This window comes from Podarcis filfolensis (assembly GCF_964270895.1).
Source record: "Podarcis filfolensis genome assembly, chromosome: 13".
Taxonomy (NCBI): domain Eukaryota; kingdom Metazoa; phylum Chordata; class Lepidosauria; order Squamata; family Lacertidae; genus Podarcis; species Podarcis filfolensis.
In genome coordinates this window covers 38,195,012-38,210,156 of record NC_139615.1, presented here as the reverse complement: position 1 = coordinate 38,210,156, position 15,145 = coordinate 38,195,012, and the positions used below count along the sequence as shown (strand labels likewise).

The 15,145-nt window shown below is 46.7% G+C and overlaps 2 protein-coding genes across 12 annotated transcripts in view; one reads left to right on the top strand and one right to left on the bottom strand.

Moving 5' to 3' along the window:
• Positions 1 to 15,145, bottom strand: part of NKIRAS2 (NFKB inhibitor interacting Ras like 2) — a 272,510-nt gene that overhangs the window by 231,543 nt on the left and 25,822 nt on the right. The gene's annotated exons all lie outside the window — the stretch shown is intronic.
• The window catches only part of ZNF385C (zinc finger protein 385C), a 154,683-nt gene that overhangs the window by 133,041 nt on the left and 6,497 nt on the right, over positions 1 to 15,145 (top strand). For all 11 annotated transcript variants that reach the window (XM_083582961.1, XM_083582957.1, XM_083582959.1 and 8 more), the window contains 4 exons: positions 4,060 to 4,170; positions 7,686 to 7,857; positions 10,335 to 10,676; positions 14,316 to 14,503. In XM_083582961.1, the coding sequence (XP_083439087.1) occupies positions 4,060 to 4,170; positions 7,686 to 7,857; positions 10,335 to 10,676; positions 14,316 to 14,503 (813 nt within the window). The remainder of the gene's footprint in view (positions 1 to 4,059; positions 4,171 to 7,685; positions 7,858 to 10,334; positions 10,677 to 14,315; positions 14,504 to 15,145) is intronic.

The window sequence follows — 15,145 nt, the reverse complement described above, 5'->3', positions numbered from 1 at the left end:
TTTAGAATGGGGAAGCTGTACATCTAATTTTGCGGGAAGTCGATTGATACAGTTTTGTAAATAAATTAAATATAAATAAATTATGGCAGTCGCGACCCCAAGATGCGCTGATAGCCACTTGCTGTGATAATAACGGGAATTATTATCATCAGCACCACAACAAATAAGGGACTGTGTGGAAATTAGACAGCAGTCCTGTGCACACTTATCCAGAAGTAGCATGCATAGGATTTTGGCCTCAGCATACAGGAAGAGCCCCTGGCCACTTATAATCTAAAGATGGCTTTTGAAAAAGATGAGACAAATTCATGCAGACGATTAGCTATGCTACAAGTGAAGCATCCATGAGCAGAGGGGGCATACCTCAGAATTTGAGTTGTTACTTTTTCTTTCCCTTCTTTGCTTGGCTCTTGCTTCTGTTTTGTTTGTTAATGTCCTCTATTTTGGGTCAATGGAGGGATTGTACTCAGATGAAGGTGATGGCTGGCTGTTGAAAGGTCCTGTGTAAGAGGCAGGGAAGGGAAGATCTCCCAGAGTGGGAAGCTGGGAGAAGAAGCTCCCAGGTGAAATCTTAACCCTTGTCTTAGCACAGAAAGAGGTGGAAGATCTACCTGTGAGATAATATTTTGCATTCTTCTTCCTCTTTTTTCTGTTTTTGTCTAGATGAGTTTAGGTTTTTTATTGTATTGTATTATGAAAAGCCTTAATAAAATCTTTTTTAAAAAGAAAAGAGCATGAGTCGTGGTGGTGGAACTGTTAAGTCCATGCTTCTTAACGTGTCAGGGGCCACCTTTTAGGAAAAAAACGCTGGGTTGTGGATCTTTGGTTCTGTCCTGCATGTCAGCTCTTGTTTTCCAATTGTGTGCTGCCATGGATGCTTTTTTAACTGGAGAAAAGAATTGTTAACTGTTATGTACTAAGCTTGGATCCTAGAACAATAGGCAGGTAGGATCCTAGAATGCAACAACTGATTGGCTTGCAGGAGAAAACCAATCAGGCTCTGGGAGGAAGTTAATCAGCCTATTAGGCTGGTAGGATCGTAGAATGCAACAACTGATTGGCCGGAAAAGACCAATCAGGCTCCAGGAGGGAAGCAGAATCAGTCAGTCAGACGGGACTCATTGTGTGAATAATGTATATAAAAGCCTAAGGTTTGGGGGGACAATCCAATCACTGTTTACAAGCTGCAATAAAGAGCATGAAATCACTGCCGGACTCTGAGTATATTTCACTAACCATTGAGGGTGAAATGGAGTAAATGAAAAGAGATCTCTCTTCCCCCTCACCTCTTCCTCCTGTGATCAGGTGATGGACCTGCCTCCATCTTGCACGGCATCCCTGCACCAGGTGGTTCCTGCTTTGAGCACGCCACCTTCAAGATTGGGACAGAAGGTTCCTTTGATCACTCAAAATTCTCTGATCCAACACCAACACTGTCCTTCCTGCCTCTGAACCTGCATGTGCCGCTTCATTTTTATTCCAGATGAGTGAGTAAAAATTTCATCACGAGCATGGGAAGGCACCACTTCATTAATCACTTTCTGTTGCCAGTTCTGCTCCCTTTGGGGATGGAATTTAGGGGTCCAGATAATGATTCCCTTGTCTGCGCGCTTTGCCTGCTAGACTGATGCACCTGTCTGGACAACTAAATAGCTTTGTTGAGAAATACGATCACCTTCAAACCTCAATCTCTCTCCCCTCTTCCTGACAGCCAGCCTCGGATAAGATAATCTTCCAGAGCCACAGGGCTAAGAGAACAATACGTGCATTATAGATTATGGTTGTGCTCAAACACACACATTATTTTTATATTAGTTTCCCCCACCCCTTCCCTTCCCCCCTTTCTACCTCCCTGTTCTCTCCTCTAATCCGTTTCTACGTTACTTAGTGCAATCATTTTTTTTGAACTTAAAGTAGATTTTCGAACACTATGGAAACAAATGAAACCAGCAAAATGCAGTAGTGGATGTAGATTCCACCCTAGGTTGCTGCAGAAGTTCCTGACTCCAGTTGACCATTTAACCTAGGTTTTTAAAGTCCTGCACATTACTTTTAAGTTATCAGAAAACCATGGAAGACTACATGGCCAGGCTCCAGTTTCCTGGTATTGCATAAATAAGTTCCAGAAAAAACAAAAAAAGGCAATATTCTAGGGATGAGGAAATTTTGGTCTCTCACAAGTTTCTAATTTTTCCAGTCTTGGGTTTAGTTCACCATATTTCTGCATTGCTTTGCCATTTCATTTGATTTTTTAAAAAAAGTCATCAGCATTTAGTGTGCATTTCTCTTAATATATAAATATTTGCATGCAATTTTGCCTAATGTGCACAATATTGCAAGCAGTTTCCCCTGATATAATGCATTGTATCTTTTCACCAGGATATGCATTTTTATGCACACGCCCCCCTAAAATATGCATTTCTGTACATTTCGGGGGTGCTGGAGAACCGCGTTGCAAAATTTGTAGAAGTGCAAATTTCAAAAGATGGACGCTTTTTGGTTTGCATTTTGTGACAAGAAGCATGATTTAAATAGGTTTGTATTGAAATTCAAAGCTGAACTGAATTTCTCTCTCGTTCCTGCTTGTGTCACCTTAAAGACCTAACAAATTCATTATGGGACTTCACTTTGGGAAACGGCTTACCAGGTGAGGGCAGCTGATGGGTCTCAAACCGTTGGTGAGTTAGGGACTTCCTCTACATGTGACGACAGGCTCTGGCAGATTGAGCAGACAAGACAAATAGTGGGTTTCCTTTTTTTTGTATTTTTGTTCAAGAATACCCACATTAAGGTCATAGGCGTGGTGTTCTGGGGGACTGAAATGCTTCGCTTGGTAGTTCTTGAATTCTGCCATTTCTGACATCATATTTGTGTCCTGTCCGTTTGTTTTTTTGAATAGAAACTGGGCTGCTTGTCTTATGCAGAAGGACTTTGCCAGCATATACACCATGGGTAGCCAAACTAAGGCCCAGGGGCCAGATCCGGCCCAATCGCCTTCTAAATCCAACCCATGGATGGTCCGGGAATCAGTGTGTGTTTACATGAGTAGAATGTGTCCTTTTATTTAAAATGCATCTCTGGGTTATTTGTGGGGCTTGCCTGGTGTTTTTACATGAGTAGAATGTGTGCTTTTACTTAAAATGCATCTCTGGGTTATTTGTGGGCCCTGCCTGGTGTTTTTACATGAGTAGAATGTGTGCTTTTATTTAAAATGCATCTCTGGGTTATTTGTGGGGCATAGGAATTTGTTCATTTCCCCCCCAAAATATAGTCCAGCCCCCCACAAGGTCTGAGGGACAGTGGACCAGCCCCCTGATGGAAAAGTTTGCTGACCTCTGAGATACACTATGTCTCATTGGAAGATGAGCAGGTGGATGAAACCATGATGCAGTAATGAGTATGGTCTACAGAAGCCATTGGCATCTGGGTCTGCTACAGGGCCTGATCTCTGTATTTGTGTGGCCTATCATTTCTGATGAGCAGCTGTTTTAGGTTAGCGGGCTGACCGAGAGCAAGACCTGTGATCAATTCCCAGAATGGGCTGCAGATCCCTGATGTGTTGGAGTGCTTTTAGCTAGGAGCTATGGGTCACAAGTGATGTTGTGTCACTTTCTCTTCTAGGTCTGTCCTGGAATAGAGGCAGACTGTGTTGATCTGTCTTTTCTCTTCACTGGGTGGCTATTGCAGTGTATAAGGAGTTTATTTGCATCTGTTCCATCAGTTATGACTGATAAACTCCTCGTTTCCTCAGCAACACACAGCTGGGGGAGTGTTTGTGGTATTGTAGGGTACGTTCTCAGCTCATAGGGGGCAACAGTGAGGTCCAGTAAGTCGGGCAAGCACCTTGCAAGAACTGCAGAACATTTCCCCCACCATGAGAATCCTCTTCCAATATACAGGGGTTCTGTGGCAGGTGAGTGTGTGATTTTCGGCAAAAAGTTAAATGTGGAATGGGTTCCCTAGTAGCAGAACATTTTTTGAGATGTGTTGCTGTAGCCTCCTGTCTCTCTCAAGCATCGGCTAACTCGTGTCTGCTTTTCTCCACACCCTCCCTTCTAGATGGATCCAGTACAGAAAGCAGTGATCAACCACACTTTTGGTGTCCCCAACCTACTCAAGAAAAAGCAGTTCATCTCTTGTAATATTTGCCACCTCAGATTCAACTCTGCGGTAAGGCATGTCTCTATGGGAGCTGGGACAGGCGGGGAATGGGGGCGGGCAAGCCTGGTGTGTCTGGTGGGAAGGAGGCCCACTCCAAATCCCAAATTCTTCAGTTCCTTGGAGTGAATAAGGAAAGAGAGCCTTGAAAAGGATACTGGGGTGGCTATTGGAGACCATTTCATATGGATGCTCCATTTGTGTTGGCTTGGAAAACAACAGTTTGCCAACAGTAGCCTCTTGTTCAGCTTCTGACTAGCCTCAGTCAGATGCTAACTGGTTCAGTTGGGTAGGAGCCACAACTTGAAAATACCCTAGTCGGAGTCAGACTTCCTTACAAATCATCAACATTCTAACTTACATTTGTAGGCTAGCTTTAGAGCACTAAAAGTAGCCCTCGTGTTACTTTGTCAGTCTTCCCAGCAACTCTATAAGGTAGGTCAGTAATATTATTACACCCTTATTGCATATGGGAGGCTAACACTAAGGCATGGGTAGGCAAACTAAGGCCCAGGGGCCGGATCCGGCCCAATCGTCTTCTAAATCTGGCCCGTGGACGGTCCAGGAATCAGTGTGTTTTTACGTGAGTAGAATGTGTGCTTTTATTTAAAATGCATCTCTGGGTTATTTGTGGGGCATAGGAATTCGTTCATCCCCCCCCCATATAGTCCGCCCCCCCCCCCCAAGGTGTGAGGGGCAGTGGACTGGCCCCCTGCTGAAAAAGTTTGCTGATCCCTGCACTAAGGGGTCATCCACACTTCTGTTGCCCCGCAGCTTCTCCCTGGAAAAACGCATGGTTTAGCGCTGAATCACAACAGCAGTATTCGGGTTTTCCATGGCCTGCCCTTTGTTCCGATTTAGCACTAAAGAGCGGGTTTTTCTAGGGGAAGACAAAACTGCTTGGACTCATGCTTTCCAGACACGGGGCAAGCAGAATTGTGGACAACCCCTTAGATAATAGCTTGCTTTAGGGCATTTGTTGCCTTTTGTCAATGGCAAGATTTGAACTCGGGTGTCCTCCTCTCTTTTCACCACGCGTCCTGGAACTTGTAATCCCAGGCCCAGATCCCCAGAAGGAAATAGATATACTCCATGCGTTTTTGAGAGTGACTGCCTCTGCTGCCACCTTAACATGATGCAAGCTTCTGGCCTTTGAGGAAGAGGGCAGCGGAGGAGATGGCAGAGTGGAGAATCGAGGCGAGGTTGTTTGCCCTCTTCTGTTTCACTCCCCAGAATTCAAGGGCACTTTAAGAGTCAAAACATTCCTGCATCATCTTACGTTCTTCGGGCCATGCGCTGTTATTTGGCTCTGGCGAAAGGAAGGAACTGCAGCAGGGAGAGGAGCCAAGGAATATTTGTACTGCCAGTAGGCCACAGGCGACCTGTCAGTGCTCCTTTGCCCCTGTAAAAGCTCCTGGTTCAGGGTTTCTCCCTGGTCTTCTAATAAGCTACAAACCAGCCATTGTGTAGCTTTTCCTCTCCCTTTTGCTTTTCCTTTACCCTAGACTGCTCAGGCCCGGGGGGCCTCACAATTCGGCTATGTCACTTTTGGCTCTGTAGTGATTGCTGGTCATCCAGCAAAAGCAATGTGTCCTTCTTGCCTCACCCTGCCCCGCCACTCTCTCACACACACTCCACCCCTTGCTTTTTGCTATAAGCCTCCCATTTTATACCGTGACAACTTCCACCCCTCCCTCCCTCCCTCCCTCCCTCCCTCACGCTGCGCACCCATATAATTCAATTCCTGGCATTGTTCACTGCCTGGCAAAGTGGAGATAAGGCACATTGCCCCTGATTAAATGCAACCCATTGCTTGTTTCAAAAGGAGCTTTTGGGCAAAAGGAAATAAAAATGGGAGGCGTCATAAAAGAACGCATACGGCGAACAGCTTCAACATACAAAATAAAGTAACATAGCTAAATCTATATCCTTTAGGAGGAGGAGGAGGAGGAGGACGTGACTGTCAGCTATTGTCACTTCCCGGGGTGCATGTCTAACATGCAGTGTATGTTCACAGGCGGGCAGGCCAGAATATGTGTGTGTGTAATAGTGTATATTCTTTCCTTTATCCTTCCCCACCTTTCTGTGGGAAGGTTGAATCAATTAGCACACACTTCATGTCCTCCTGCCTGTGCGATGCTGATAATATTTTTTTTTAAAAAAAAGACTACAAAAGGATATTGAGTGACCACCCTCCCCTGCTCCCCCCCCCCAAAAAAATGCTTGTGTGTTTAGCAGTCAGAGACAATTCTCCCCATTGTCGCCAGAATGAATAGCTCTGCGGCAAATTCATGGAAACTTAAAATCCAATCTGAATTAAAATGAGGGTGCTGCTTGGCGGTTCGTCCTCGTTTGCATAATGTTTGAGGCAGGAGGGGCTGTTGCAGACCCCCTTGCACACAGAATGAGGAGGCAGGCAATGGGGAACTCTTCCGAGTGACAGAGTTTCCTACCACTCCCCACCCCCCACTGTAAAAGTTGTGGGAAGTATCTCTAAGGTCACGTGTTATGCTGTGCTCTTTTTTAAAAAAAGCAAGTCTGGGTCAATTTCACTTTTGGAGAGTAAGGGCTCATCCACACTTCTTCAGGTTTTCTGCCAATTGGCATTTGCTATGATTCAGCGATAAAGAGTATGTTTTTCCTGGGAAAGCCGCTGGGCAAACGGAAAAGCTCTTGGGCCCATGTTTCCAAGCCGTGACACCCTGTCAGTTTTGTCTCCCTCTTCTGGACCTTTCCTGCTTTCCCCCCAAAGACATTTCCCTCTAGGGATGGGGAGGGGATGTACACAGAATTGTATGTAGGGATTAAATACTCACGTTTTGTTTTTGCTGCCTGTGGTGCTCTCCAGCACCCCAGAAGGAATGGGTGGCAGGTGCAAGATAAATAAATCCTCCTTCTAAGTGTAGCTCCACCAGGTAAGGGCTTGTCCAAACTTTCATTTGGCCCACTGCTTTCCCCCAGAAAAAAACCTCTGTGTATCACTAAATCGGAGCAAATGTCAATTGGGTTTTCTGCAGATTGACTTTTGCTCCAATTCAGCAGTAAAGAGAGGGTTTTCCTGGAGAAAGCAGCATGGCAAACCACTTGGGCCTTTGCCTAGAAAGCACAGGACAAGCATGAAACCTCTCGGACGCTTTTTAGGCCCAGGACAAACAGAAATGTGGATGAGCCCTTTAAAAAGGTGGTAATTCGCGCCATAGACTTTCTTTGAATTTACATACAGTGGTACCCTGGGTTACATACGCTTCAGGTTACATACGCTTCAGGTTACAGACTCCGCTAACCCAGAAATATTACCTCGGGTTAAGAACTTTGCTTCAGGATGAGAACAGAAATCGTGCTCTGGCGGCGCAGTGGCAGCAGGAGGCCCCATTAGCTAAAGTGGTGCTTCAGGTTAAGAACAGTTTCAGGTTAAGAACGGACCTCCAGAACGAATTAAGTACTTAACCCGAGGTACCACTGTACTGCAGAATGGCCTTTGAAACCACCTTTCATTCTCTCATCGCTCCATATTTGCCATCTCGCAGAATCAAGCTGAGGCGCATTACAGAGGCCACAAGCATGCCCGGAGACTCAAAGCCATTGAAGCAGTGAAAAACAAGCAGAAGACTGTGGATGGCAGCGGCAGCCAAGAAAAAACAGCTGCTGACTTTGACACCGCGCTGGACCTCAGCGGAGACACCGGCCACAGCAATGCAGGTACCAGTGGTGGCCCACAAAGCCCTGCCCTCCGTCCTGCGTGACGTTCCGAGTTTGTGGAAATGCTCTCTCCACTTGGAAACTGGGTGGGGTGATAACCTGGATGCATTTTTAAGGCAATATAAGATGGTGCGTGGGGGTTATTTAGTTAATCTTGGTCAAATTAGACCTGGTGTCGAACACATCTGTCAGATGGCAAAGGTGGTTGCTCACGACTAACCAGGCAGGACTCCGACCTGTCTTTTACAGGTTTTATTTAGGTGCAAAACTGTTTACAGTGCAGAACCCCAAAGTTCATGTCTGCCTCAATCGCTAGCAGAATCCGGGAGTGCTTGTTTCCTGGACCTCCCCCCACATAGAAGCCTCGTTACGCCCAGCCTTTTCCTTCCCTCTTTGCACTTTAGACTTCATCGCAGGGTGGGCGATGGAAGGGGCATGCTTCCCTCCTGGCCAGCTTTGCCAGGAGCGGTGTTGAGGCTCCTACCAGCATCCTCCGGTCCTTTCACCTCTTCCCCACTGGAGGTGGGGTTCCCCCATTGCCGGAAGAAGAACTGCTTTGCAAGATTTTCGGAGGCTCCCTGTAACACAACTGCCCCTCTGTTTCCCGCCCCTGTTCTGATGGCAGTTCCCTGACAACATCCCTTTGCCTCCCGCCAGAATGGGAGCTACTGTGCTGTCATGGTTAGAGTGCTGGACTAGGATCTGGGTTCAAATCCCCACTCAGCCATGAATCTCACTGGGCAACCTTTGGCCAGTCACTCACTCTTGGCCTAGTCAAGCTCACAGGGTTGTTGTGGAGATTAAATGAGGAGTGGGAAGAACCATGGAAGCCACCTCGAGTTCTTTGGAGAAAAATGTTGACTATAAGTGCAATAAATCATAGAATTGTAGAGTTGGAAGGGACACTGACGGTCATCTGGTCCAGCCCCCTGCAATGCAGGAATAATCCGCTGTCCCATACGGGGATCGAACCTGCAACCTTGGCATTATCAGCACCATGCTCTAACCAACTGAGCTACCCAGAGAAGTTCATCGATAATAATAAATAAATACAATGAAGTAGGGGGTTGTTTTCCCACTGAAAATCCCTCCCCATGCGCTGCTAGCCATTTCAAAAGGGAATCTGCAAATAGCAGCTATGAAGGAGAGATGATTTTCAGTAGGAAAATGGCATTGGCAAAAGTGTTGAATCTCTTTCTCATCCATGGCCCTGATGTGGAGTGGGCCCTCCTCTGTGCAGCTGCTATTTTGGTTATAGGAGAGGGAAAATGACACCAGACCTCCTCTAGAGTAAGTAAAAAGGTAAAGGACCCCTGACAATTAGGTCCATTCGTGACCGACTCTGGGGTTGCGGCGCTCATCTCACTTTATTGGCTGAGGGAGCTGGCATACAGCTTCCGGGTCATGTGGCCAGCATGACTAAACTACTTCTGGCGAACCAGAGCAGCGCACAGAAACACCGTTTACCTTCCCGCTGGAGTGGTACCTATTTATCTACTTGCACTTTGACGTGCTTTCGAACTGCTAGGTTGGCAGGAGCTGAGACTGAGCAACGGGAGCTCACCCTGTTGCGGGGATTCGAACCCCTGACCTTCCGATTGGGCAAGCCCTAGGCTCAGTTGTTTAGACCACAGTGCCACCCGCGTCCCATAGAGTAAGTACTACATCCCATTCTGGGAAAAGCGGGTCTCCCTTGAAGAGGTCATTCCAGATATGATTGAAAAAGTCCCTGCCTCACCACCAGAGGCGTACTGAGGTCCTGGTGAAACTGGTCTCCACCAGGTAAAGGGCACAAAAATCACCTGCCTGGTGTTGGAGTCTTCCCGTGACACCTGGAGCGCCCCCCCCGACTTAACACTCCAGCACTTGCTTTGCCTGAAGAAGGAATCTGCCAGCTTCTCCAGCAGGAAAAACTGCTCCTGCTGCCGCCGCCACCTCCGGAGGGAATGGAAAGGGATCTTTGGAGTGCGTGGCTTTCAGGCAGAGAGCAATGCTGGTACCCCATGATGCCCCAAGGAAGTGTGTTCCTCCTGTCCAGGCAGCCTCACCCGCTCAGATTTTGGGGGGGGCAGGGAGGGGCACCGAGAGCTCAAGGAGTCCTAGGGATACCTCTGAACACCACTGATCAGCTTTAGAGGGCAGCTTCAGTTAAAAAGAGGTTAGTCTGAAGAAGGATTGTAGCTCAGCAGTAGAATACAGTATCTGCTTTCCCAGCTGTAATCCCCAGCATCTCCAGGTAGGACTGGGAATGTCTGGTCTGAAACTGGAGAGATCACCTGCCTGTCATTGTGGACAGTAATGTTCAGTATAGGCCAGTGTTCTGAGTTCCTGTGTTCCTGCCTCTGCAGATTCTTTTGCCAATGCCATTTTCCTACTGAAAATCATCTCTAGCTCCAGTCTAGAGAAAAAAAGCAGGAAGGGGGGAAGCTGCAACATACTCCGAGGGAAAGTAAAAACGTTTCCTTCTCTTTTGTTAGCACAATCCAATGGCCTGCTGGGATTGAATCAGCCGGCAGCAGAGCCCTGCAGCCTCATCCTGATGTCCCCTGTTGAGGAGTCACCTGCCGAGCTGGCTGGCGGAATCCTGTCCCTCGTCTCCCCACCTGTTTCGGAGCCGTCGGAAGGAGCTCCAGACACTGCAAGTGTGTCGTCGTCGTCTGCGGCTCCTGGAGCGGAGACTCCAGCCACTGAACTGGGCAGAAGCACCAGCTCAGCGCCAGACGCGGAGAAAGAGGGGAAGAAGAACAAGCAGCATCTATACTGTCCCACTTGCAAGGTGACAGTTAACTCTGCCTCTCAGCTCGAGGCTCACAATTCTGGTAAGAAGGAGCCCTTTGTTGGCTAAATCCCAGAAAAGCTCGGGCCAGCCTCCACATACATGTATGTGTGTTCGGAGCCGATTGCATGCAGCCCATGGAGACTCACTTCCCCCTCTGAAATGTGTTTGTCCAGTTATCTAGCTACTGATGATGGGTGAGAGCTCATCCCATAGCAGCAGTAGGAGGGAAGATATTTTTCTCGTTGCACAGAAATAATTATCTGTACACAGCCTCAGGGTGTAGCATCCCGCCTCATTGCCCCGGTATACGTGATATCTGAGGATGGTAAAATTGCAGACCTATCTTTTAAGGCCACGCTTTCCCAGATTTCCCCCCCCCTAAAAACAGAAACTAAATTTTGCCCCAAGGAAACCCAGATGTTGTGCTAAAATGAAAGGTTTCTGATTTGCATAACTTTAGGCCGATCCGCTGATAATAAACCTGTGTTCAGAACCTGAATGTTAGCTTGGCACCGTTTAGTATTTTGTGGCATGGAGCAGTGAAGGAGACGAAACGAAGATGTTAGCAGATAGTTGCCCAGTTTGTACACAACGTTCTTACAAGCTTTAAGAACAAACCTTGGCTTCTGCTTGCGGTTTGTTTGGAGAGAAACACAACATGGGTGTGAGTTCCTACGTAACAAACCAGGCTCTTGTCTTGTTCCTACCTTATTTCCTCCCGTGTGTGGCATTGGTCAGTAATGGAAGTGTTTGTGCTCATTAAACCATAGTTTAATGATCTATGGTCTAATGTTACGTGTGAACAAGCTCAGTGGATATGGAGTGGAAAATGTGACATTAAGGCCGTGAGGGTGAGATAGGGTAAAGAAACCTCCTGCCTTCAACACAGAAATTTTTTGCTGACTTTGAAATAGCCACTCACCTGGTCTCCTCTGGTGAAAGTTTCCTCCAAGTGGCTAGGTAGAAAACTTGATAACAACTGCCTCTTTTTTTATTTTTATGTCACCACTTACTGCATGGTTCGGTGAGGGTGGGCTAGTAAGTTTCTTGGAGGGGGGCGTTATTTGCAAGGGCACTGACTGCAATACTTTCAAATACCATTATAAACCCACAGCATGTCTAGAGGGGAAAGCTGAGATCCCAGATTCTATTCAGACAAAAAACCTCTGGCTTTTATGGCTGTATACACATTACTCGTTACTCTGGCTCCAGTGCACTCCCACTGCTGGTATTTGAAGCCAAGTACTCATGACGTTAGCCACAATTCCTAGGTATCCTGTAGTTTCTTGAGAAACACCCCTGTTTGATGTGCTTTCCCTCAAACCAGCTTCCATCTGATTGGAAAAAGCAAGCTTGCAGTTAAGCTGAATGAAGTGTGTACATTTTGGGCTTCTGTTGTGCATGTACAAATGACAGCTCCTCTGATGTGTACAGCCGCATAAAAATGCAACTTGAAACAGTGGCGTAGCGTGGGTTGTCAGCACCCGGGGCAAGGCAAGTAATTTGCGCCCCCTAACCCTGAGTGAGCCAGGTAGGGGCAGAGAGCTGCGAGTGCGAGCGCCCCCCCCCAGATGTTGTGCCCGGTGCGGCCGGCCCCCCCTGCACCCCCCACGCTACGCCACTGACTTGAAACACAGTAGGGGGGAGCAACCTTACTGCCTTTTAAGCTGCTGATGTGTACATAACCTATATTTCAAATCTGAGAGAGAGCAGCTTTGTATCTCTCTTCCTGTACCCTACCGTGCCACCTGAGATCTTGCTACAAGCCTTACATAATGTAGGTTTCTTTTAGCATCTCCTCCATTCCATCTAAAACTGTTCCACGTTGCAGGCTTGGGCTTTTTGTCATGTTTAGCAACATCTATTTCTCCCTCCTCTCCCCCCACCCTCTCTCCTGATGAAGGATTTTTATGAACTCGGGAAGCTTACTTTCTTCTTTGTGACTCCTTAGTTGATCCAAAGAAAAGTTGCTTTTAAATTCTATGCAGAACTTTCTCTTGGTGAGATAACAAAGGGCATCCAGCATTGCTCTCACCCTTAATTTTTCAGGCTGTCATTTTTGATGCCTTACACTTTCAAACAGGACAAGGAATTGAAATAATCAGAGTAGCTAGAAATAATAATAATAATAATAATAATAATAAAATGAATTCATTTGGGATTTGTCTTTGCTTTCCTGTTCAACTTCAGCACCAGGGAAGATAATGCAGTTTGTGATCCCTGGAGCGTATTTGAAATGTCAGTGTGATTCAGGCTTAATAAGATTAACATATATAATATACAGCACAAAAAGAACACATAAACATACACCATAGTGTTTGTTTTAAAGAAATAATGGGTAGGGGACACTTCAGTTTTGAATTTAACAGAAAGCAATGCATAGAACTATTCCTATGTTCATAAAAGCTGGCACCAAACCATATACCCTTGACTCATGGCAGATAAGGACAGCTGTCCTTGGAATATATGGCACAGCCTACTGCTTTTTTTGAAAAAAGAAAAAAGCCAGGGCTACAAATTTAGAAATAGGCTTGGAGCAAGGGAAGGAGCTCAGAAATCCTTCGTAGTTTTCACTAACACACACACATGCTGAGAAAACTACAAAAATGCCCTACATCAGGGGTGAGGGGTAGAATCCCACTGACAGGCCAGATCCTGAGCTCCCCCACCCTCAGGTGGCTACATTGACAGGTAGGTGGGGCTGCCCACTTGACAATCACCTGAGGTCAACTGGCTCCCTTTTTCCTTTGCAGCACAGCTTGAGTTAAAGCCAGGATGAAAAGGAAGAACATTCCTCTGCAGATGTGGTTTGGAGTTAAACCACACCTGCAAAAGAACTCAGGGAGGCTGACCAGCTGTGACTTCAGTCCTCACTTTTGCAAGAATCAGCTATACAGTGGTACCTCGGGTTACATACGCTTCAGGTTACAGACGCTTCAGGTTACAGACTCTGCTAACCCAGAAATAGTACCTCGGGTTAAGAACTTTGCTTCAGGATGAGCACAGAAATCGTGGCAGCAGTGGGAGACCCCATTAGCTAAAGTGGTGCTTCAGGTTAAGAACAATTTCTGATTAAGAACGGACCTCCGGAACGAGTTAAGTACGTAGCCAGAGGTACCACTGTATTCCAAAGTTCCAGACTGGGCCTTGCACTTGGTAGCAAGTTTAAAAGTCATTGAGTACAAGCCTCACCAGCCAAGGAACAATGGGAGAGTTCTTGTTAGGGTTCCTGATTGTTCTTGGTCTTTACCTCCCGCGACACTTGACATCACGTTTGACATCTGATGTGGGTCGGGTGGGCATGGCTTGGGGTGGGGGGGAAATGGCCTTTGGGGCCAAATGAGGACCCCTGCCAGGTCTTATTTGGCCTGCAGGCTAGATGTTCTCCTTTTCTGTCCAACACTCTCCTTTGCGAAGACTCTCGACAAGGCTAAATCCCAGAGTCTTTGTTTTGTTCAGCATCATGCTAGATGAGAATTACGAGGTCACTCGGGGAGACTGCCTAAGGTAGCACTTGTTAAGGGCTAGTATTTCCAGTGTGGCAGCAGCTGCCTTCATTCTGGTATCCTTTGACCCCCTACATGCCTCTTATCCTGAAACGCCTCACATTTCCAAGAGCCAAGGAGCGGTCGCTGCTTCTCCTTGAACTCATGCTCTCTCTTTTTCCCCCCTCCCCCAGGAGCAAAGCACAAGTCAATGCTGGAAGGCCAAGCCGTTCTGCCAAGGCGAGGCAGGGGCAAGATCCTCTCTCGAGTAGGGCACAAGCCCAAGCGGATTGGCAGCAAAGGCAGCCTCAGCATCCAAAATAAAGCCTTCCAATGCCAGGTGTGCGAGATCTTTGTCAACTCAGAAACCCAGCTCAATCAGGTAAGCAGAATGGTCTGGGCAGAAAAAGAGTTTCTCCTTCGGCTGCTCTGATTGGCCGTACTGTTATGACGTGGGTCGTGAGACCGATATTCCTGAGGCCAAAATATTTCCTGAAAAAATCTACAGTTGAAACTTGCTGATTCAGAGCTGTGCATGGCTATTGCTATTTCCCCTCTCTGGCTGCTTTGCTGGCATTATTTTAGGGTTTCTTCTCCTTCCTAAAGTGATCCCAGCCAGGCGGGGATCATATGAACATTAATTCAGCCATTCACATTTAATGACTTCACTGAAAGAAAACAAATGTAGTTCAGAGTTAGGGCAATAATTCTGCATCTCCTGATCTGAAATGGGGAAAAAAGCGCTTTTACACTCCTTGGATGTTATGTTGCTCCTGAAAACCCACAGTGGAAGTAAACACATTAGTTTTTCATTTGCCACATAACTCTTTGTTTTAGCTACAACAGACAAACATTTCTACAAACCTTCTGAGATTTTTCAGTGAAGTTTCCAGGTTGGGTTTCCCCCTAAAATTCTAGAGTTGGAGCTGTTGGAAGCAGAATGTGACGCGGCAGTGTGACGCGGCAGCTAAAAAAGCCAATGCAATTCTGGGCTGCATCAATAGGAGTATAGCATCTAGATCAA